Genomic DNA, 25,415 nt, shown 5'->3' on the forward strand with positions numbered 1-25,415 from the left:
ATAAAATGGACCTCCAGTTCCACTAAGGACAAAAATATGATTGGAAAAGGATGATATGAACAAACTCATATAAGAGGACGAAGTTATTCTAGTAATACACAGAACTGGTGGCAACGGTAATACTTTCCCTCAACTGTGTAAGAAACAGGCGGTGAATTTATTCAGGGGAGTCTTAACTCTTCATAACCTTGCTCCTGTGTTTTTTTGTGGACTGCACTGTGAGGCTGCCAGAATAGGCTGGGTTTGCACACTGATAATTGTGAGGAGGCAGAGGACTCACAGGATCAGGGAACGCTGTGATTCAATGGCACCTGACACTGACAGCTTGACAGAACCAGGCCAACTGCACAAAAGAAATAACTAGACCAGAAGTATATACTCTTGTTACTTGAGAAGGGAAACAAATGCTTATTCACCTTAACTTGACTAATTAAAAATCCAAGAAAATAGGCACTGCAGCTTTTTCACAGCATGGGGAAAGAAAACAGACTCCTGGAGGGCAGAAGGGCTGGCCCTGGCTGATGGAAGCTGCTTCTAACCAACCCTCTTCCTACACCAGAAACAATGCCGATCCTTAAGTCACGAGTCATAAACTTGAAGAAAGGCGGTGGGGGCCTTGAGATATTTTTTCCACCTTGAGTCTACTTGTCTAATGACTTCAGGATGAACTGAATGAGTTGACATAACTACTTGAGAAAAGGCTTTTCCAAGCCAGCAAGAATTCATTCTGTGAACAAGGCTTTTTTAGGATAGGAACTTGAGCCATATTCAATACCACGCTCTGTACCCAAAGAAGCTGAAGTTCCCAGTAACACATAAAATTACAGAGTTGTACATATTGATGGCTTTATTATCGCCTAAAGATTTTTCACTATCAAAATTTTCACTACTCTGAACTCTTCAATGTTTTTTTATGTTGGGCAGCAATGCCTAATAGGAGATCTTCTGAATTTGCTTTGGAAATGAATTCTGTAACAACCATGAGAACTTCTACTAAAAGGGAAAAAAAAAAAAAAAAAAAGAAAAAAAAAAGGCAGGGGAAAAAAAAAAAGATGAGTATAAGGCTTCAGTTTCAGTTTGCTTCACAGATAAAACAATTATTTTAACGTAGATGAAATACAAAGACACTTGCCTTCATCACAGTTTTACCAGGAACACTGCTTTAATGACCGCAAGATTCTAAAATATATGAAAAGCCAGTCTCGTGTTACTGAATCAAGGTCAATATTCACTAGGGAGCCTCTAGTGAGGGAATTTTTATGAAGCTCTAGTTTCTTGAACTGGAATAGGAGAGTGAGATGACCCTTTTGTTCAGTCTTTTACACCACATTGAGAAATGATCCAACAAACTCACCTTTACGGTGTTTTATTTTAGGGGGCATTTTTGGTTTTAAACTTAATTGTTAAACTATAGGCATTTTTCAAAATAAGAATGTCCATTTTTGCATTCCTCCTTTTAAGGTCCATAAAGGCAATTGCGCTCATCAAGTCTGGCACTGAAACAAACCATTATTATTTCTAAATAATCAGAGAGTCCTCTGAGGGAAAGCAGCATTAATCACAACGTCAAATTTTAGAACCCAGTTCCAAAGGGTGAGCTCACCAGCTGGGTTCCCCAAACAAGAGTGGTGGAGAGAAGCAGTAGTTTCTGCAGAGGTTACAGCACCGCTCTGCCTCAGCCCACAGAGAAAAGCACCCTTCTCCAGCAACTGTAAAAAGACCTGAGCTGGCCAGCTCAACTCAGGCAGTAGGGTGCCTAAGCACAGCATGGGAATATCTCCCCTCAAATATAATTTTCTGGCTAACTTTCAAACAAAAAGGCACAAGTTCTCCTTTTTTTTTGGGGGGGTCCATGATAACAGTGAAAGAAATAAGGCTTGCTTAGCTTGGCAAGAACTCAACTTTCACTTAAATCCTAACAAGAGATGTTACTGTGTGGTTTTTTGTTCTTTCCAAAGGCAAAGAGTCACCAATCCAAATTGATGCCAATGAGGCAATTATATCTGGGACTAAGTGACGGCACCAACTTCCGCTATTTAAGCAGGGACACATCTCCTCCTCTGTAGGTAGCTCCTCCTAAAGAAATATGAAACTTGTGTCAAAGCAGAGACTGTTTTGTTCTATTTTTTCTCAACACAAAGAACAGGCATGCTTTTTCTAGGTAATTTAAATTAATAGCAGAGATATATGTGTCCACTAGCCATACTTCCAGGACCGGACACAACCACTCTAATAGTGACTAATGGGAAAAACCTCATAAAAATTTAACATTCTCTGTGAACGCTGGAATTAAGAAAACTCGGTCTCCTAAAGAGAGGTATGTCACGGCTAGATTCCTTGAAGTCTAACAAAAATAGAGGCACTGAATGAAGCACGTCCAGTAGCTGCAGCATGTGGAGTGGGTCTGTCCTGTGTAGGTGTCCTGTCACAGACCTGCACAATGGCACCAGGCTCCCACCAAGAGGTGAAACTGGGGTCCAACTCGACTGTAATTGAGCAACAAATTGCAAAGATGAAACTGGGACTTAGTTCTGACTTAGGCTCAGATACCTACAGTATTCACACACACATCTTATGTATTAGCTAGAAGTGGTGCTTGTCCCTATTTTTAGGCTATTGTCACTACATCAGGTTTTTTTGTGTGTTTGTACTCATTGCTGGCTTAACATAACCCAATCTCATGCGCTCAGTGTAGAGAGCTGTCAACATTGCTCTTCTCAGCTATACAAACCTCAGAGGCATAAACCTGTAACCTCAGAGGAGCTAATTAAGAGTACAGCAAAATTCTGCAGCAGCCCTTTTCCCTAGCATTAGTACACGTGACCAAAGGTCAGGAGTGGAAATTGCCACCCATCACTAACTCTCCCACACTTTTAACACGTTTCAGTTTTTAATCACATCAGCAGAGGTAGCAAGAGACACCAAACATCCATGACATTAAATATGTGGAAAGCTAGACAGCTAACAGTAAAGCTTCTCGTACATAGAAACATTAGCTCTTGTAGTACCACTGAAGGGAATGGCTCAGTGCTCGTTCAGTTAAACCCTTCACTAGAAGCACTAATCTGTGCCAGGACTGGTTTTGAGCTGTGCATACTTAACCCAAAGTTATCAAAGCAAACAGGTACTAGTTTGCAACACCACCTGTCACTAATTACACCATCTCACCATAGTAGTATCCAATCCCCACACCAGGGGGGATTTGGTTAACATTTGGTTAACAGCTGTATTGATGACACTGGAGTGGTAGATGAAGATCATGAACTATTTATTTTGATAGTATAATGCTGCTACTTCTTTTCTGTCCTCCCAGTCCCACCTGTAGAAGCAAAAATACATCCTGTGCTGGAAGGTTATGGAGCAAAAATATCTACTAAATAATAATAAGGGTCTGTTAAGCAACTGTGTGCATTTCCTCTTTTGCATCTGCTCATATATTTAAAGACAATATCACTTTCACAAAGTAAGCTGCTTAGTATTCAGACAGAAGACGAACAAGTCACAGGCTGAATTAGAAGGCTGCTGGTTGCAATTTAATGACATTTCTTTTGACAAATAATAAAGAAAAATGCTTCTGCATTTTCTAGTGTGGGCTTGACATGTCACTGTGAAAATCAGACCTCTAATAGGGGTTACACAGAACCTGAAAGGTGACTTAAAATTCATAATAACCTTAAGAGAACAAACACCAGTGAGCAAAAATTAAAAAACAACAGCAATGTTTTTTAAAAAAGATTGCCTCCGAAAACAATTAACAGATAATCAGCATTCTTATCTGATAACCAGAATCTACATCCAAGGCTATACAGATCAACCAGCCCAGGAAACTAAAACTTTTGACAAGGGCAAGAGACCTCATCTCTCCTCAGCTGCTCTGTTCTTGTCTCCCCAAAAAAAAATATTTTAAGTCTATTTTTTTCCCTCCTCTATATTCTTATCCTCCTAGGGTCTGCAAGGCAGGTATTAAAATTCTGGTGATCCAGGCAAACATTACTCTTACCCTCTACAAAGGCAATATCAAGTATAGCACAAACCGAATGTCAGGATGAAGAAGACGTTAAAAAGAAATGAGAAATGGGGATGTGGAAAGGGCAATACTGTTACTTTAAGCAAGAAGTGCGTCACTCTAAGTCTTGTTGTAACCACTGAAACAAAATCAAAGTTCACGAGTTATCACCGAAGTGGAATAATACTTGACAGTAACATTTGAAAGTTTTGCAAGAATAGAAACACCCAAGAACAGTGAGAAGACAGCAACACCAACACAGCTGAAAAGCCTCAGCCATTTCAGCAGCACACAGCTTAGCTACTGCGGAAGGACTGCAACAGAGCTGGAAGCTGAAAGCTCCAACCATACGAACCAGGACGACAGTCTGATGAAGAGCTGTCAAAACAACTGTTTCCACAAAACATTTCCATTTTGATGAATCAGCTTTTTCTACAAAAATAAACTGTCAGATAATTCCACACCAGCTTCGAGTAATTGAAAATTCTCTAATAGAAGCTTTAGCTCTTCACCATTTAATGTAGTTTATATAATTAATCTCCTCAAACTAAAAAGGCAGGTCAGCACCTCTGTTTCTTTACAAACAGTTCAGCAGCACATTAGCACCATGTTTTTGCATTTGGGGATGCAGCAATGGAAATAAGTGCTTCTATTACAAACATTCCTTGAGTCTGTCTCAGCATCCCCCAAAGTCATCTGAGAAGTGTTTATACTTATTCTAGGTTTTGAAACACATTTTTGCTTTTCCCCTTCTAATTTGTCTAAACTGTTTGACAAGCAGTACTGTTACAATGAACATGCAACAGCACAGCTGCTCCTTCATATATTTTAAAAACACAGTCACAAAATGCTGACATAGCCTTGGCCCAGGCCATTCGGACCAAAAGAATTTCAGTACCTCTTCCAGCAGTCATCTACAGGAGTAGGAGGAGGGAAAAGACAATGCAGAAAATGACACTGTGTTCATAAACCACCTAAATAACATCAAGTGCCTTGAAAAATAAAGTTATGGCAGGAATAGTGATTTGCCCAAGAAGTCTCATTGAAACAAACAAAAACCAAAACCACAAGACACCACACAAAAAAGATTCAGAAACAAAATCCTCAGTCAGCCATCCCTTGAAAAATGTTGCAGTAAGCAGTGTATTTGCTCAGTGATATACAAACCACTCATTCTACCCAACTATAGCAACAAGGCAGACCGCACCACTACCAAAACTCTTGTCTTTTTAAACAGATTACACCACTGAATGTGTGGATGGTTTTGTAAAGTTACATGCTTGTAACTATTGCCAACTCATGACATAAAGTCTTCAACTAAATCTGTACATAAACATTTCTTACCTGAAGAAATAAGCTCTGCATACTGTTATTGTAATATTTTCTACACACTGATTTACATTTTAAGAAGCATGACCATACTGTCTGGATGCCTGTTACTTTATATCATGGCCTAATTTGCTCCTAAACACAGCAGTTAAACTTTCAGTATAGCAAGAGCAAAAACCTTCCCTTTGAGAGATCACCTATTTTTCTGTGCAAGTGGTTTGACACATTTTAACTTGAAATTAAATAGCATCTGACCCTCGACTAAAACATCCAGTTGCTAGGCTTCCTGATACCATCCTACCACCGTTTTCCAGGCTACATTTACACCTTCTCTGTATTGAAAACTCACAGCTCCTGCCCTTACCGATGACAAAACATCAATTAAAGACTCCCCTCAGCAATCGCCTATTTTAGGCTTTTTACAGTGTTCTGATTTTTAAACTATAATCTATACACTTAAAGACAGAGGATAAATATTTCTCTTATAAACAAGGCCACACACGTTCCACAACCACCACCTTTATGTTCTAAAACATCAATAGCCTTCTGCAGAGTATCCTCTCACCACACAGCTCTCACTATTGCCTAGTTCAGAAAACATCCACAGCTATGTAATGCAACCCAGCCATATGACTTGCAGTGCTGCCAGGCCACCACAGACCGACCCTGTGCACCTACCAGTGCTTGCTCAACTGCAGTGCCTGGGGAGTTTTCTTAGCACTGGGGGGTGACAAGACCAAAACACCAGCTGCTTGGCTGCAATAGCTTTTGCCATCTACAAGAACCTGAACACACACACGTGATCCAGATGACAGGAGAGGCACTTTGTATTTCTTAAAGTCACCATCTTCAAACCACTCTGGCTTCAAATTGAGTGTGAGGACAACAGCACTTTGAACAGGCTCCCTATAGCCTACACAGACCAGATCTGCCCACCTCGTATGGGAAGCTGATCAGTCAGGTCTACACAGCCAGTCAGTCAGTCAAGCAGTTCTGTGCCACAGACACACACAAAACCTCCACCCACTGACTGGCCATCCAAGCACACAAGACAACAGATGCCTTCAAGTGAACTTTGGTTCCAGCCTAGCAGCTACCATTTCTATAGGTTGGTGTAGATATGGCTCATGCAATCATTCCACAAATCACACAGTATTCTACTAATGTGTTTCTATGCAAAAATAAACTAATGATATATTGGGAAAAAAAAAAAAAAAAGGCACACATGCCTAAGTCTCTATCTATGAACAAATATCCCAGCAGAGTACATTTACCCCACTCACATTCACCTTGAAAATTGTCACAGGGCAGGGAAGACAATTTTATAACCGAATATGCACAGTGTTACCATTAAAACACCAACTCAACTGAATGGTATTTTTCTTCTGGCAGTGACAAGTTTGTCTGTGGCATCATTCAGCTTCTGCTTACACATTTTGCCCACTCTTGTGTTTCTGGAGAGACACAAAGGCAAACAAAAACTGCTTCTCAAAACAAGTTAATCCAATGTGCTCTGCAGCATGTCAAGAACGACACAGACACAACATTACATTGCAGATGGAAGGCTGAAAAAGCAGAGAAACTCTTAAGTGATTGTCAAAACAAAAAAGTTTGCTTGCTTTTAGGATATGCAAAAAAAGCTCTGCTTCTGATAAGAGGAATATTAGTAAAATATTTTGGTTGCAAAAAAAGTGATAGAAAAGAGAAAAAAACAGAACATGGTGTTTGTGTGTTTTTTTGGAAGACATTTTAGCAAGCCACAGTGTTCTCACTACTGGTCATTTTTATTTAAGCTAGAACCTGCTATCTTTCCACTCCACTTTCATACCTTCCCACTTAAACAGCTAGCAAAGTGCTAGACACAATATTCAGTCAAACCTGCAAAAAAGAGACTAGGACTAAAATTAAACCAAATTCTGAAAGAACCCACAGACCTCTTCCACTATTAAACTGCAGTTAGCCTTGCTGAAGGATAACTGTGTCCCAAACCAGAATGCTGCCCATGCCCACTACTAACTCTAAATATACCACCTCAACACAGAAAATTTAGGCTTTTGAGAAGAACTTCAAGCACCTCAAATCCTAAAGAGGGTAGCAAATCTATCCATGAAAAAAAGTCTTGGATAAATAAGACACTTAAGCTCTGAAATAAAATCGGGCATGGCCATTCTTGTCAACAGTGCCTATTGCTGAAACACTGAATAAAGTGTTGTAATCAAATTAACCATATAACAGGGCATGTGAATTGCATAAATCAGCCCACAAATGTCTAGGTGGAGATTGCACCAGGCCATAAATTACCACTTTATTAACTTACATGATTTCATGTCATGCATAGAAACAACTACCTTAAAACTGTTGTCTTCAGTTATGCAAAACAAGGTAGTTCTAGGTGAAATAAAATGTTTTAAGATTCTGTACGTAGTTTGCCTACAACCTTTTTGTTGCCTCCTTGGATACAGCAATTGTTCGTGCCATTTTAGGATTTTGGAGCCCATGCAAAGAAAGCACCAAACTATCTCTGTGAAGGTTAATACAGAGCTCTCAATAGTATTGTGAAAATAAGATGCCAGAACTTAGTGACTTCGTAATTCCAGAGGGGCATGCTGAAATGAAGAAACAAGACATGTAATGTCTTCAAAGTCAGTCATAAAAAGGCTAACTGTTCCCACAGATTTTTCTTATTGTTTCTAAAAAAAGGAGCCAGAACTTTTCCATCAGAAAAACATCAGTTAAGCACTCAATGAACATATGTTTGACAAGCTGTGTCTTACGTTCATGTGAACTTCCTGACCATGGCCACACCAAAGGAAATTTATCTAGAAGCAGAATAATGAAAATAGCAAGTTTCATCATTCACCAGAAAAATATATTTGCCAAGAAGATGCACATACAAGAGGAAAAGGTAGCCATTCTTTTCATTAAAAACAACAAAAAATCATCAAGCATAGAACTGACCTGATACTTGCTCTCACTACCTAGCTTGTGCATTTTTCAAATTCTCAGCAAAACTCCTTTTTACTAAGCAGATTTGGTACATAGTTACATAGAAAAGAGCAGTCATCCATTACACTGGTTTAAATGTGATTTTGGTCTTTCCTTATTTAAGAGAAAAAAAATCCCCATAGATCAAGCTTACTCATATTTTACCATCTCAAGAGAAAACATTTGAAGTTCATACTCAGCAGTTCCTGAAAAAAAAAAGTTTTATAAAGCATCTACGCCCTGCACTAAGAAAACAAACATTTAAGTCTGGACACTGCAATGCCACAAACTCTCTTTGTGCAAAACCACTGCTTTCGACCTAAGCAGCATTCTCAACACTGCTATGGCAAAATAACTATTAATACTGTGATTTTATCTGTCCAGGCTTTACCGTCTACCACAATAAGCCTGCATGAAAAACTCAGCAATTCACAAGACAGATTCTAAGAACCATCTTTAAGATACCTTGGTAAACAGAATTTCAGAAAGAAGACTTGAAAGACACAGTCCAAGAGGATATGCTTAATGTTTACATTACATACATTCTCTCAAAAAGTTGAATGTAAAGCATATTTTTAAAATTGCAAGTTGGAAAAGTGGACCATATATGTGGTGGGGGCAGATATTGTGGAGAAGGAGAGATAGAGAAAAGAAAGGCATAGCTAGATAACATTAATAAACATATGGTTTTTTAAATGTCTCATCTTCCTTCACTTCAAAATGCAAATATTTGTTTCTAACTATCATTTTTAATGCAGAAACTTCACAGAGTACAACTATTTTCAGAATACTACTGACTTTTCCATTACTACAAAATTATTTTTTTAATATATTCACTTCATAAATTTACTTTATAGTGAACTAGCTCTGCAGATTCTTTCATTGGCACAAAATATATTTTTCTTACTTCAGCAGGCAATTATGAACTCAGGAATGACAATCCCCAAACTAACCCAAGTCTTGGAAATCAACAATTGAATAGTCTTATGCCAAATCATTCATGAGCAGGAGCCTACGATTAGGCTTCTTAATCTGTAATATGACGGGCAGCACTTAAGTTAAGGTTTAAGTATCAAGTAGCTACCATAGATGACCTCCTACTCGATTTCAGGAGTGTTCTCTTTAATCCTATTTAATGTTTCAGGGTTGCTTTCTTTCCTTTTGCCTAGTTTTAAATATAGGACTTCTGCTATTCTATAAAAGAGCTGTCAGGCAGCTTTCCCCAGTATGACAAATTTTATTTCTCATTTTCATAGAGTCACTTTTAGAGTATCTTAAGAAGTTGCTCTCTCCTCATCCATTCAAAACCACTGATGGCTACATCAATCTCCTAGCTCTAGGATCACACACCACTAACTATTCAGCCTGGGTCCTGCAAAACATTCAAATACATCTTAAATTTTGAATGAGCAGTCCTGTCAAGTTCAACAGAGCAGTCACACGTAACACATACTTATGAGGGTCACCAGATGAAAGTCTGAAGGCTTTAGCCTTTAAAAGACCTACACCCAAGAGTTTTTCTGTAGCTCCGTTCAGTTTTTAATGGGTTGACTTCTGTAACAGATTTCAGGCGCTTCTTATTTGTAGAGCTTTCGGTGTATGTACTGTAAATATTTACACTGGTGAATTCTACAGATAAAATATGCACACACACACTTACGTATGTCAAAAGCCATGTGCATGCACATGTGGGCAACCAATGTTGTCCACCGTCTTTACAAAGTCACATTTCTTTGTTCAGAGTTTTGGCTGAAGTTATGTATTTTCAGGGTGCCACATGTCAAATTCTCTAAGGGAGTTTTTCATTATGTCATAAGGAGGATGAAGGGAATGGGAAAGATGTTTTGTGAGATTTTTAAAACCATGCAAGTGGGTGGGGGAAAGAGTCCCAAACTACGCAAATCCACAGTCAGTCTCATGTTGTGTGTTTTGGAGAATCATAGAAGACAACTAATACTTTCACAGCCACACATGAGAAATTCAGCTCATAAGATTTCAACTTTAGATTGCTAGCAGTTGTTTGCAGAGGGCCAGACTTCAAAAGCAGAAGAGTGACAAAGAACTTAAATAGGAACCAGAGCTCAAAAATCTTAATCTTCCCACTCTGTTGCACGGGTGGCCCTTTGGCATCTGTAATCCTATTCTCACTGAAGAAAATGGGAAGACTTCTGTCTCTGTATCTGTACAGCCCCAGATGACCACAAAGCATATTAAAACTCAAGAAAAAACACACTGAGCCTTTCTCCTACTCGTTGCTTGGCTCCAGTTCAGGTATGTCCTGCTGGACATTTAAAAGCTGATACATAGAAACCCTCTATATTCTGATTTGGATTTTCCTTTTTTAACCTTCAATTAGCTAATTATCTCTGTGAGACCAGCTGAGTGCATCAATTTTATAAGAAGGGGGATATAAAGAAGACAGAACATGCAACAACAGGGCCACAGGGCAGAGTTTATAGGCAATCTGCTCCAGACAGGGGAACCTGGGACTGGGAACAAAGAGCCCCTCTTTAATGTTTTGCAGTTATCAACAAGACTGTCCTTCAGCTACTTGCTAAACAGCAGGCAAATCGCTCTGGTTACATAAACTGATGAGATTTCACCAATTTTGATGAAGTGAAACCAAATATATTAATATAAAGAACTCTGGTTAGGAACTCAGTTTTCCGAGTCTCATTTCTGCCTTGAAACAGAAGAACATTTTTAGGCAAGGAGACAATTCTTCTCTAGTTAAGTAACAAATTTCTGTCAAACCTCAAGAACACATTGTACTTTCATGCTTTCATAGTATCCACCTCTTTAAATCCAAATTTGGTTTGTAGCTATAAAACGTTGATTAGGACTATATCATTTATTTAATGCTAAAGCTTTTAGTGGTTAAGAGCAGTGATCAGACCTCTGCTAAAACAAATCTCTGGTTTCGCTATTGACTGCTTGGCCAAGCCATTCTGCGCCTGCCAAGCTCAAGGAGGAGCGCTGGCTTGAACACCACATCCAGCAATCCTTCTCAGTCAAGCAACTACTTTTATGCACGTCTAGGGGCCAACAGAAATTCTCAGTCAGAACCTCCAGCCATCACTTCTGGCCACAGTAAGCACATTATTAAACATCGTTTAAAACGGCATGTCCGGCTATCCACAATAAAACAACAAATTGTTTAATCAGGAAAGCACAGTAAAATCGATGTGCAACCCATACTTCATGCAGTTAACAGGACATCTCTGTGAGATCTCACGATCAGGTAAAGCACCAGCTTACCAACATATTCAGAAACAACAGACAGAACCAGAATCCAGACAACACTGGATTGTTAACAACTGCTCAAGCTCCATCATATTTCCAGTAAGTAACAGGCAAGTTTTGTTTTACACATCTGAAAGTGTTCTTCCAGGACCTTCTTACATTTTGAGACCTACCAGAGCCCACTACTTTATAAACCCCACATATCTCTTGAGCAATTCCCCCCCTAATTTTTACCTCAAGCTAACCACACTTATATCTATATCTAAACGTGTGCGTCACAGAAAGATTTTAATGTACACCACAAAAATACATGCTGAAAAAAAAAAAATCAAAATAGCATCTTTTAGTTCAGCTTACTCTGAAGTTTGCCAGAGATAAACCTAAAAGTTAGACAATAAGATACAGTTTTATTCTACAACAAATAAATGCATTTTTAGTAAAAGAACCTTCTGCTTCAGAATTGAAGAGATTTCTATGTGCCACTACAATACACAGCAGAAGAATCACACAAGCTTAATTTGTAAGACAGCTTTCTTTAATTTTAGGATAATTTTTAACAACCTGCTACAGCAAGATAATACTTATCCTTTAAATAAGAAAAATAAATTTCACACTTACATAGATTTACTTAGGAAAAAAAAGCTCTCCGACTTAACAGTGCTCTTAGTTGCATAATCTCCTATCTTTATCTCTTCTTGCTTCAACTGACAGAGAAAACTTAATACAAGTAATACTTTACGCTGAAACACGGAATTAAGATGTAGAAGTGTGAATGACAAGGTTCCCATGAGAAATGAAAATGTAAAGTATGTGTTAAACAAGCCTGCAGAAAGAAAGCAGGTGGGAGGAGAAGAGACAGACCCAGAATGGATGCTGACTTTTTCTTTCTTTTTTAAGACAGTGGAGTTAGAAGAATACTAATTAAAGCATTAAGGTTCAGAAAATGTATTACTATTATTTATATTTCTACTGATCAATCCAAGGAAAAAAAGGTTTCTATATTTATGGGGGTTTGGGCTATTGTTTTGGGTTTTGTTTTGGTTTGTTTTTTGGTTTTTTTTTTTGGTTTTTTTTTTTTTTTTTTTTTTGGGGGGGGGGAGGGGACAGAGGGTGTCGGTTGATTTGGTTTTTAGGTTTTATATAAGGTAAACACAACCACCATGTTTCAAGTATAAGATACAACTAACTAGACACAGACACCACAAATACATATTACATATACATTCTCACCCACACATATGCATTTAAAACACACAATTTAAAATCCAGAATACTACTGTGGAACAGCATCACTGGCCCATCTGAAGTGACTCTGCTCCCACAGACAAAGCTCGGGTTTTTCTAATGCTTTCTTTTATTATGAAACACCCACAATTGGGTTTGTTGTTTTAAAAACAGCCTGGAAGAAACAGCCAGACCAAGAACTCAACAGAGAGGCTACAGTAATACAACAACAAGTTAAAAGGAGTAATTCTCCAAGCATCAAGCAGAAATCCAAAGCACTAACTTTCGCTTTCCTCTACTCATTTTCAGGTCTTTTATACACAGATCTTGAAATGGTAGAATTGTACAGACACAACTAACAACACTGGCATGCCGACTGTAATGCAAACCATCTTCTCCTGTCCTGGGGTCACTACCCAAGTTCTAGAAACACTTATTTTGGTATTTTATGTCCCTGGTGTGTCCTCCTTTCTTACTTGCTACATTATAAAGGCTGCATTACCTTGACATCCTCTGTACAATTAATTATCCCATAGCATTTCATCTGACGACTCTACAGAGAAGACAGTACTGAAATACACTAATTCTCCACAGGGGTAGCTTTCTTTTTTCCAGGAAGGCAGCCAAATAAAGATTATTCTTCTATAGACTTTGTTAATCATGCTGAACTTTCATATAGCTGAGTGCTATGATTTTCATTTTCTAAGCAAATTCAGTCCATAGTTTATTTGAAGAATATTATCGGTCTGTTTCAAATCAGGCTAGCAAGTGGATTCATCAGCTTTATTCAAGAAATGAGCAATAAATCAATCTTTTTTGTCAACAACATAAATCCAACAATCAACTTCCTCCAGGGGAACAAAGGCAACTTTCTGCTCCATTTTCTACACTGCAGATCAAAACCCTCATCTAAAGTTTGGATCAAACTTTAAAATGGACACATTTCAGCCACTCCCCAAAACACTGAGGGAAGGGGAACTCAACCCACAACCAACCCAAACTATCTTGATTTCAAATGAAGAAAACATAAACTTTTCTTCCTCCAGCATTCCTTTCATGTGCACACTCCACAAGCCCATGAACAAGCAGATTCATCAAAGATCAGGCCTGACACTACCATGCTCCTCTCACTCACTGTGACTTGCACTGAGTCTGCTTTATACTCTGCTGCAAACTGTCATGTGTACAATGTGTCCGCCAATAGAAGAATTGTGAGTATAATCTCATTTCATGTCAGAAAGCACATTCTTGACAGTGAAGCTTACTTAGAAAGGCAAGATGATGGTTGCAGGATAAACAGTTTTTAAACTGCACTTCAATGAGCTATATTTGCTAAAGGCTGATTCCACCAATAAACTTCTTCTGGTGCAGATCTGCTTTAACACACGTTGCTTTCAAGGCTCGTCATCATTTCTAGAAAAACCCCCTCTAAAATATTCAGCCTAGGCAGAGTAAAGATATTACAAACAAAACTTTTCCCTAAGATGAAGTATTAAAATAATTTCTTGCAGCAATTTGCAATTATTAAGCTGAGCCAGCTGCAACGGTTTAGATGAGCAATCGAAAGCTCTCTCCTACAAGTCTTACTAGATGCCATGGATTCTGAAGTAATGATTTCCTGACAAACACTGCCGAGTTATGTAAGTTTTGAGGGGAGATATGGCTTATTTGTTTGTTGGGTTTTTTGTTGTTGTTGTTTTTGTTTGGTTGGTCTTTCAGTGGTTTTTGTTTTGTTTTTTACTCTGGCCCCTTCCCCAGAAATAGCACAGATGTTCCTTCAAAGCCACTCTGCTTCCTTAATAGGAATGCTACTTTGAATTTCTCAAACAAGAACACAGAATGAACAGTCTCTCAGATTATAACTCCTTGCTATAAATTAATATGGCCCATTTGAATTCCTGTTAAGAATTATTAAAAGTTGTCTTAGGATAATTTTAATTTTTTAAAGTGTGTGAACAAACATCTTTTAATTAACATCTAGCTAGTAATGCTTACCAGAAGTCTAAAATCATCATTTTCCTTGTGTTCGCTCAGCATAAAGCTTCATTCAAAATGTTGTTAGTGAAAACTTGTTTGTTCACAATTTATTTTTCTAAATACAACAGGTCTTCATAGTCTAGACTTAGATGCTAAGTTATAATTGCAGGGACTGAAAATGCAGATAAACAGAAGCATGCCCAAAGTCTCATCACCAGAGGTTATTCACACAGACCAGAAATTACTACCTCAGTTTAAATACTTAGTTCTAACTTATTAAACAAACACCGTATGCAAATATATGAAGCATGCATTGATACTTTACAGCAAGTTGGATAAAATTTACTAATTCTTATCACCCTTACCACTGCACCACTGAGGTACACATTAAGGGACAGGCCAAATCAGCCTCTTGAATGTTACCCCAAATTGTCAACAGACTATCATTTAATATACCATATTCACATGCCTCACCAGAACAAGTCCAAAACTGAAGACACAAAGAGAAAAAAAGCCAATGAACTTCAGTGTTTTGACAAACTCTACAGTGTTTGAAGATGCTATGAGCTTATTACAGGAAAGATGGCAGAAGGGAATACACAGCCCTTAACTGGACTAGTTCACAGTCTCGTTTTCCAGACGAAGCACTGAACGAAGGAGGTAGGGATGAAAGGCTATTTTCAAACTTGTCCACAGCTAAAAGTATCTACAACTTTAAGATAACTGAGACTGTAAGAAAAATTTTTGTCTTGCAAAAATCAATTGTATGCACTCTAGTTTGATTTCTAACAAGCCAAATCGTTCCCACCTCCATTCACCTCCTTCCACAAAGTGAAGACTAGGTAAAGCACCTGAAAATTAAAGGAAATATATTAGTGAATATGGTCCTCTCCTAGTTCCTGGCAATCTCTGGCAGTAGAGTGAGGACAGGCAGTAAATGGTAGTAAGATCTAAAACCAGCACAGCAAGATTTACAAGAGAGGTCACTTCTCCAGGCTTTCACTCTGTTTTAAATATGTGGGTTACTGGTTACCTTCCTTCACCTCCTCCTTCAGGTGAGGCAAAAAGAGAGGAGGAGAAATAAATTAACATTTTGAGCTGTGTAATAAAATGACACCTTTATGATTTTAGCATTTAGCCCCATGGGAATATCCTAGCACTGAACTGGAAACCAGCATCATATGAACCATACATGACAAATATCAAACAAACTTTGCCAGGTTTTGTGAAAGAACTTCCCAAATTGAACAGACTGTCACAGATTTAAACAAAACAAAGCAACCCTTAGAGCTAATATTCAATGCTACTACAGTAAGTGAATAGTGTCTGCCCTTGTTCTCAGAAGCCACAAAGATCATGGGACTAAGAGCCAAACCCCCAACACCTTATACTTCAGAAGCAGAAGGAGTTACAATAGTTCTGAGGCAGAAGATAGCAAGGACATTTGAGAAGCCACACCAGCCTCTTGCAGGATGAAGTGCTGCTTTACATGCTGTTGGGTTTTGAACCATACAGTATAATCCTGGCCTAGGCAACCTTCTCTGATTTGTAGTCTCCCATGCCTAGAGATTTCAACCACCTAACATTCCCCACGCCAAGATCGTCCATCTACTAGTGACACCAGCACTGCGTTTTTGATCTTCCAAGAGTTAGATGCTGCTCAAGAGCTAAGGTGGGCTACTCCTGATGCAGTGTCATAAGGACAACCTGTGCAATACCACTGAAATCTTTTGGGTTGGCTTCATTATCTTTAAGTCACCAAAAACTTACCTTTTGTTTTATTTAATATCTTAGCTGTTATCGGAATTTAGTGATGTATTTGCAACCAACAATATCATCTGATCAACAGAGCTTCCTTAGGTGAAGAAAGATTAAATACACCTTATAAATCTTTGTGTCAACACCACAGCAGTCTGCAGATTTCATATCAGCTTAACACTTGCATGCAAGTTGCCTATAAAACCTCAACATTAACTCCTTACTGCACAGGCCAGGCTATACAGCAAACTATTAGCTGAGTGCACTAATCCACTGCCTGTGAAACAGGTTAGTATCAGCAGTGGAGCAGGAAAAAGATTTTCAGTCAGAAGCAATCTGCTCAAGGGAGAGGTGGCATCAAGCAAGAGAAACTATGAAGCAAAGTCTTCAGTTATTTGCATAATTTGGGGAATTTACATGTAAGGTGCCATTTTATATAATACTAACTTGCATGCAAACAAAAAAAAACCTCCCTGAACAGGTGAATTCACAAATAAAATTCTGATTTTTTTTTTCACTTTCAAAATGTTGTTGTTTGTTTGTTTGTTTGTTTCTGAAATCAAAGAGACTTTAACTGTTACTAGAACTGTCCACTTTCCTTTCCTCATGGCATGGTTTAACCCAAGCCGGCAACCAAGCATCACACAAACATTTGCTCATCTACTCCCTCTCCACCCCACAAAGTGAGATGTGGGAGAGAGCTGGAAAAAAAAAAACTCATGGGTTGAGATAAAGATAGTTTAATAGGATATTAAAGGCAGAGCGAACAATAGAAGAATATACAAAACAAGTGATGCACAACACAACTGCTCGCCACCCACTTACCCATGCCCATCCTATCCGCAAGCAACAACTGTGCCCTTGGTCAGCTTCCACCAAGTTTAAATACTGAGCGTGACATGACATGGTATGGAAGATCTCTTTGGCCAGTTTGGGTGAGTTGTCGTGGCTGTGTCCCCTCCCAGCTCCTTTGCCCTCCCTGCCTTCTCCTTGGCAGGCCAGGATGAGAAACTGAAGAGTCCTTGACTGCTTAGCAACAACTAAAACATCAGTGTATTATCAACATTATTCTTACTCTAAATCCAAAACACAGCAGCTTACCACCTACTAGGAAGAAAATTAACTCTATCCCAGACAAAACCAGGTTGCTTTATATTGTTGTATAACATTCACAACTCAGCAACAAATACTACCAGTTCCCATGAATCTTTTGTTATGATGTGCAGATGTAAGCCTATACTACAATTACTTTTGTGCTTGACATGCTCAGAAGCAAGTTAGCAACTTTCAAAAAAAAAAAAAAAAGAAAATAAGTAGGTCCAGAAAGAATGGAAGAAAGAGTATGTATTCCCTGCAAAGGTTTTGTGTATGTGTTGAATCTGAAGATCTTCCCCAACATGCAGACTACTCCATTCAGAAATCAACTTCAGCTGTCATAAAAGGTATTGTAGCTCTTTGTACTCTACTTCCATTAGCTGAAAACCTTCACAACCTTCACAACCTTCACAAGAGTTTGACAATTAAGGTAACTCTATAGACTCACATGATTTAAAACATTTCCTGAAAAGTAAACAATTAGCACTTCTGGAAGGCACTTTAAATTCACTTTGTTGTGAACAAAACATCCAGAATTGAGAAAAGCCAGTTCACTTCGATAGTGCTTCTTATGAAGAAAGCTAACCAAGTTGTCTAAAGGATATTTTTGGGGGAACTATAATAACAAAGTCTTTTCCATGAAGAGAAAAGGGTTGTACAAACTTTAAAAATAACAAGAAAACAGCAATACAAATATACAATACTGCATTTTAAAGCAGTACTTCCTCAAGAATCTGAATAGATGTGTCTTTTTTTATTTTTCTCATTTTGAGTGTTGAAGCAGAAAAACCTCTTTTCCACTTGCTCAACTGTCATGTGAGCAGTTGCTAAATCTGGTGCTCTCCTGCACTTGGTGGTCTAACACCTGGTCTTCCCCTGGCAAAAAGTCAACATTAAAGCGTCAGAGTATGTGTTACTCCCAGCTGTTGATCTTAGTAAGAAGGCCTCACGCTTAACACAGGTCAGGAATAAACAGTTTCAGAAAGGATGACTAGGACTGAGAAGCCTTCCTGAAACTGCCCTGAGTACCCCCATCTCACTTCAAAAAGCAGCCGAACAAGCACCCCATTCCCTTCCTTTTCATCCGAGGTCCCTTTTCCTCCCTCCTGGGACATACACAATATTTGAGAATCAAGACAACTAAAATAGGAAAAAGTAAAGTAAGTTGTAGTGTATGACCATGAGAAATGAGAAATTCAAACATCAAAATGTCTGTAGAAGGTGGCCAGTAAGAGGAGGCTTCACATTTTAGATTCTGATGGCGTCCTAGACAAAAATATCAGAGTAAAAATTAGATTTGGCTGCTGTGTCTCAGTTACCAACCGAGAAAACATTTTCCATTAGTAAACGTATTGCATTTCCCATTATTGATAACAGACATGGCAACCAAGTCTAACTTCTACTCCAGTATTTCAGTTATGCATGTAACCTCACACACAATTAACACATGGTTTTGGCAGTGGTAGCAAAGGCTTCCCAAACCAGTTATTCTTTAATCGCCACTACTGTTGCTGTAACATGCTCTGAAAGAGTCCAATCATACTACTCCCAACTATCACAACAGCACTGAGTAATGACCTTCACAGAACAACTGTTGAGTATCCTACAACAGCCAAGTTGCAAAGAAGACCAGAGTTGTGGTGGAAAATTTCGTTTTCTCTACATTGGACACTGCCAAGAAAATTTGTTATTCATGACTACACATTTGTGTTAGCTTATATTATTCTTAAAATTTCATTTCAATGTAGGCATTCTCATGTTTTCAGTAAGACAGACACAGATAATAAATACACATGTACAAACAAGCACAGAACAGACATGTAGTTTGGTACTTAAATCAACTTGATCGTGAAATACCTGATGTATCCTACTTTAGATCAACTACATTTGACAAAAACTTTTAAGGAAAATTGAACTTGAGGGGAATGATAACCTTAGTATAAATTTTGCTGCTAAATAATTTCTTTTCATGAACTGCAAGACTTTATAAAACTGTATCTGGAATAACTATCAACTAAGCATAATAGGAGATGGATTAGACTGCATGAAAATAAGAGGAGTTTTGCTTTTCCAAGTTTCATATTTTATTAACTGTCCTTAGATCCTTTTAAGGCTTTTTCCTACCACTGTCTGCCAGGCAACAGTGTGAAAAGACATTTACAGGGCTAAAAAAATGTAAATATTAGTGAAAGAAGCATGCATACAAAAACAGTTTGAAGTTTGGTTTTTTTTTTAATATATGTTCCTGTGCTGATGCATTCCTTCCACCTATGTTTCAAGCTTTGGAGGAAGTTCTGAAATGTAACCAGATTTATTAAAAGCTGAGAGGTTTTCTGTCATAAAACTGCACAAGGGAACTGTAATTTTTGCAACTGCAATATAGTTTAAACAGAGAGTGGATATATCACTCTATTACCTTCCTAAAACATACCCTTCATATAACAACTTAGAAAGTAATCTCTACAAAGATTTGGAAGAAAAAAATATTTTGTCCTTCCATTACATTTGTTCGAGGGGTTTTTTGTTCGTTTTGGGGAAGGGATGGTTGGTGTTTGGGTTTTTTGCATTGTTTTGGTTTGGTTTAAATCTAAGCATACTGAAGTGTTTACTGCTTTAACATACTATCAGTATGGAAAAAGTTACGAGTTCACTTTACCTTTGATATATTTCATGTTGTTTCCTCTTCATGTAAAGTATTATGAAAGAGTGCAAGAGTACACAATCGTCTAGTTTTGATCACTGAGCATCTTACTGTACATATTCAGAAAATACAAATAAATACTCTTCTAAAAAAGACCAACTGGCTTTATAACAGTGCATTATTCCTAACTAATGAGAATCTCTGTCTCTGGCTACAAGCCAAATCAAAACCACTTTGACTGCGTTTTCCTTTCTTTTCTCTTTCAGTTTTGGGATGGTTGGTGAAAGGGTCATGAGCATTACATCTTTCCTTGCATTCTTAAATGGTTTTAGAGTCTAATAAAATAAAATTAATGCTATCATTGGCTCCAAATTTTAAGTTGTAAAGAGACAGGGAAAGCATAAATCCATCCTTCTGTTATTTCCAAAGCTGGAATAATAAGTAACACAAAAGAAACATCTTTCCTGTTTATATATTGTCAAAGGCCTATTGAAACTGTGGAAGAAGGTATTCAAGATATGGTATTTCTATGAAGTTTAGGAGAGAAGCCATGTTTTACAAAGAATCATTCTTTTGGAGGATGAGGCTCAAAACACTCAAGTTCAACAAATTGTAATGTAAAGAAGTTACAAGAACTAAACCAGCCCTCATTTTCCCAAAGAAACAATGCATTGATTCTCCCCCAAAAAGCTGATAAAAAAATATGTGAAATGACGGTACAACAGATTCATTATCTTGCTTGTTTAAGAAAAGATAGTATGAGATATATCCTACAGATTAAAAACAAAAACACCACTACCACACCAAAAGATTACATAGAATCAAGGATATTCCATTAATCTCTCACTTCAGGAGACCAGTCACTTTATCCAAAATGACTATCTATAGGGTAACCTCAAGCTAGCCATTTACATAATATCACCAAAAACACCACTGAATTTAGCATTTCTGGCAACCACAGCTTGTCCCAAGAATAGAACACAAAAAATACTACTGTAAGTCACACCCAGGGACTGAAATGAGGGCTGAGAAGAATTAGACCTGTTCTAGAACGGGCTAAGCCAAAACACAAGACTTTTTAAAACAAAAGTTCCCTGAAGGGTGGGGAGAAAAACCCTTCTGTAAATTTACTGTTAAGTGCTAAAACATATCAAATTGTTAACACACTGTATTGATCTCTCACATTTCTTATGCTGTTTCAATCAAGCGTAAATATGAACAAACTTCCAAAAAAATCTGCTACGTGACACGGCAGAGAGGCACACGCCTATCCACAGGCAGCTGATGGCCTATCAAACAGATTATATCAGATTTTACATTAGAACTTTTCCATTTCTGTTCATCTTCTGCACTACTGCCAAAAGAAGTTTCCAACACTTCTTTTAAACATCGTTGATTCCTAGTTTTTCTCAAACCAGTATGAATGTAATTTCAGAAGTGCAAATTTTTTTTTCAAATCACCCTAATAGAAAGAGAACCAATAACGCAAAATGGCTTAGGATAACTTCGTTAACAGTACCATCGCTTACTTAAAATATTTCAACAAACAAGAAGTAGCAGAAATTTTAATATTTGTTATTATTTTGTTTTAACAAAGACTTACCCTCTTGCAGGATCTAAGGCAATTGCTCTGGGTTGATCCAATTCTTGCCAAAACAAAACTTTTCTCAGCGATCCGTCTAAATTAGAAACTTCAATCCGATTTGTTTCAGAATCTGTCCAGTATAATTTCTCTCCCAGCCAGTCACATGCCAGCCCATCAGGTGACAGAAGTCCAGAAACGACCACATTTTGTACACTCCCAGATTTATTGAATTCTGTTCGTTTGATGGCTTCTTCACTTACGTCACTCCAGTATATCAACCCCTTTACAAACACGAAGTCCACTGCTGCTGCGTCCTCTAAGCCACCCACAATCACTGTGGCGTTCTCCTTCCCGTTTGCAGCATCCACCAGTCTCAGATCACGTCGGTTCGCATACAGCAACAGTGGGGCAGCTTTAAATGGGAGAAATAAGGGGTGAGGGACAGACAGATGCATTAACACCACTCATATTAACTGTAACTTGCACTATGATGGTGCATCAGGCCACTACTAATTTAAGACATTTTAAAAAAATATTTTTAAAAGAGGTGGGGGGGCCATTTTGAAGTTTGACTAAAAAGCACCGACTCAAACCCTTTCAACAGTGCTACAACTCCAAATGGTAACTTGGTAATGGGCGGCTCATTATTCGGGGCTGTGCATTATTAAAATAAGATTAAAGAAGAAGGGAGAGAACAAAGAAAACAAAGGTTTGAAGTGCCCAAATGACACTGTTCTGTAGAGAAAGATGCTTAAATAAGAATCTGAAAGACAAATATAAAGCAGTTTTGTAAGTGCTCAGTGCTAGCCCAACTGAGCAAAGATTCCTTATTTTCTGCTAGAATTTAGATATATACATCCCACATCTATAAAAACATAATTCATGTCAAGCTATCAAAGCCACCTGTGTGTTGATGCTCTCCAAAATTACATATCTCGGACATTTTACATATAATACATACAAATACAAAATTCATTGCACAGCATGAGATGAATGCTGTTTTAGAGTGTTGACATTGGTATGAAGAGGTAGGAAGAAAAATAAATATACAGGAATGGATAACACTGAGTTCTTTACATCTCAGCTCTACCAATCCTCATCAGTTGCCTAACACAAAGCCTTTATTTTATATGCTTTATTTGCTTACTCTATTAGTTTGCATGGTCTGTATAGTTTTTCATACATAATACTCAATGTGACTAATGAAACATAGTAACCATGAAAACAGATAAGTTTCTTGAATGTAACATAGTTCTTTAATTGCCCTTAACCACAACCTATATATCATGAAAATCCCTACTTCAAAAAAGGTTAAGAAAAAAACTACAGTTGTACAAAGCAGACAATTGCATCCTTTTAAACCCACTATCAGAAAAAATTTCTACCTTTGCCTGTGTTTAATCAGGCACTGTAGTAACAGAGCTGTACAGCAGCATGTAGATGTGCACTGTGATTGGAATACCTTTCACCATACAAATTTAACAAAAATCTTGCAGATTTCTTCATCAGTATACGTGAGCACTTCAAACTTCTAGCGGGGTGTATGTCCTAACTGAAGGGCTTACATTTATAGAACCAAAGACATGCACAGCTGAATAACATCAAGGACTACACTGCCAGAAAATGTACAGTTCCTTGTATGAGAAACTTGCACTGAAATCAGAAGTACTAAAACACACTTCGGAGAATTCATAAGTTAGTTTACAAGATCAGACTACTCCCCTCACTACCACAGAACTGTTTATCAAAGATACTACCACATGGGTATTGGGAGAAGCTGAAGGAACTAAGATGCTCCTTAATCTACATCTAAATGTATGTTTGGAAGCTTTTTACTTTCTTTCACACACACACACACACAAAAACCACCTAAATTTAGGTGTTATTTCCCGCCCCCTAAAGATTTTAAATGAATTACAGTAGAATTTATTGAAGTGCAGGTTGCTTATGATGACTGCATTTTTCAGGAAAAAAAAAAAAAATATTCAATAAACTGAAGTTGGTAAAAAATAGGTATGCAATAAAACTGTCTCCTTTTAAAGCCTGCATACAACTGTAATCTGAAAAATCTAGTTAATAGCCAGCTCAGTGTCATCTAGTGCACCATAGGAAAGCATGCAGCCAAGTGACAGAGCTCTCTCTCTGATAAGACAGCATGCCCAGCATTTTAAAAAAGGTATAGCCACACACAAATGAGTGCAGGTTCCATTATTATGTGCAACACGGAGCAAGAGTACCCATGCACACAGCATGCACTGAATTGGAACACCAGGCATGTCAAGTGTAATCACTGAGGCCTGAAGGCACTGCTGAGCCTAACACAACCACATCGTATAGGTTATTCACTCCTTGCTGGAGCTCAGATTCGGCTGAGGAAGGACTGGGAAAAAAAGTCTTTTTCATGAATGATGCACGTTATTTGAATGACGGCTCAGAAGAAACACAGCTACACTTTGGATGTGTAGTTTCATACAGATTGATTTGAAGTTGCAACTTGTAACACATTCCACAGGGATGGCAGATGAGGAAATTAAGTTTTCCAATTTGTTGCAACACTCAGGAATGAAGCATGCATCACCAAAAGAATAAAAGCCATGTTTGTTCCCCTACCTCATCCAACCCTTCCCAGAAAACACGAAGGCTTCAATATCCTATAACACCCAATTACTGAAGTTGGCAGCATGAGTACCTAGTATAATCTTTGCCACTTACTGGACTCAAACAGCAATGCTAAAAAGGAAAATGTGGCAGAAGATCCCATCCTACCCCATATAATTCCCTTTAAAAGAGGCACAAGACACCAAAAAGACTGCTTTCTTGAATCATACAGCTATGAACTGTATTAATAGCCTAAGGGAAGGAGTCCAAGAGAAACTCCTTTCAAAGCTAGGCAACTGTTTTGCAGTTCAAGTTATAATGGGGCAAAGAGTTACAACTCAGATAACTTTTTAAGTAATCAAAGCTGAACTCTTTATATATGTTCCTACTTCCCTTTCTATAGACATCATCAAAATACATACTTGAACTGCAACAAACTATAATACATTGAAGTAGAGAGCTTTAGAAGTAAAAGAAAAAACACCCATCTTAGAAATCAACAATTGAAACACTACCATGTCCTCCATCACCAGAGAGGTCTACGTGTAGTTTATTCTTCTAAATAAAGTACCCAATACAGAATTAAATGCTTTGCTTCCATATAAAATAAGCTTTTTTGTATCCACCACCAAGAACAAACGTTTGCTTAAAGAACACAAAAGTTACAAAAACTAAAGTTTAACACATTTGAACTGCAACAAAAACAATTTAAATTATAAGACACTCCTGCTAATAGTGGGTCACTGAGCCTGTCTGCTTCTTAACTCTGACACATAACATCTTCCCTAAGCTTGTCACGTTCAATATTAAAATCCAGACGCTGCCTTTTTTTGCCCCACCTTTACAACTAGAATTCTCCATTAGAATCCTTCTCCTCCCCACTGAACTTCAGTTCTTGTACCAAGTATTTCTCTTGGCTACAGCTCTTGTGTCTCTCCCCAGCATACTCAAAGTCGCTAATCCCCAAGGTACTT

General features: G+C 38.0%; 1 protein-coding gene across 2 annotated transcripts in view; it reads right to left on the reverse strand.

Annotated features, from left to right (window-relative positions):
- The window catches only part of LRP6 (LDL receptor related protein 6), a 134,226-nt gene that overhangs the window by 98,444 nt on the left and 10,367 nt on the right, over window positions 1-25,415 (reverse strand). The window contains exon 2 of one of the 2 annotated variants that reach the window (XM_065033718.1): window positions 21,862-22,255. In XM_065033718.1, the coding sequence (XP_064889790.1) occupies window positions 21,862-22,255 (394 nt within the window). Of the gene's footprint in view, window positions 1-12,181; window positions 12,619-21,861; window positions 22,256-25,415 lie in introns of those variants that run through there. The other variant, XM_065033724.1, reaches the window with a different exon arrangement.

This window comes from Columba livia, chromosome 1 (assembly GCF_036013475.1).
Source record: "Columba livia isolate bColLiv1 breed racing homer chromosome 1, bColLiv1.pat.W.v2, whole genome shotgun sequence".
NCBI lineage: Eukaryota > Metazoa > Chordata > Aves > Columbiformes > Columbidae > Columba > Columba livia.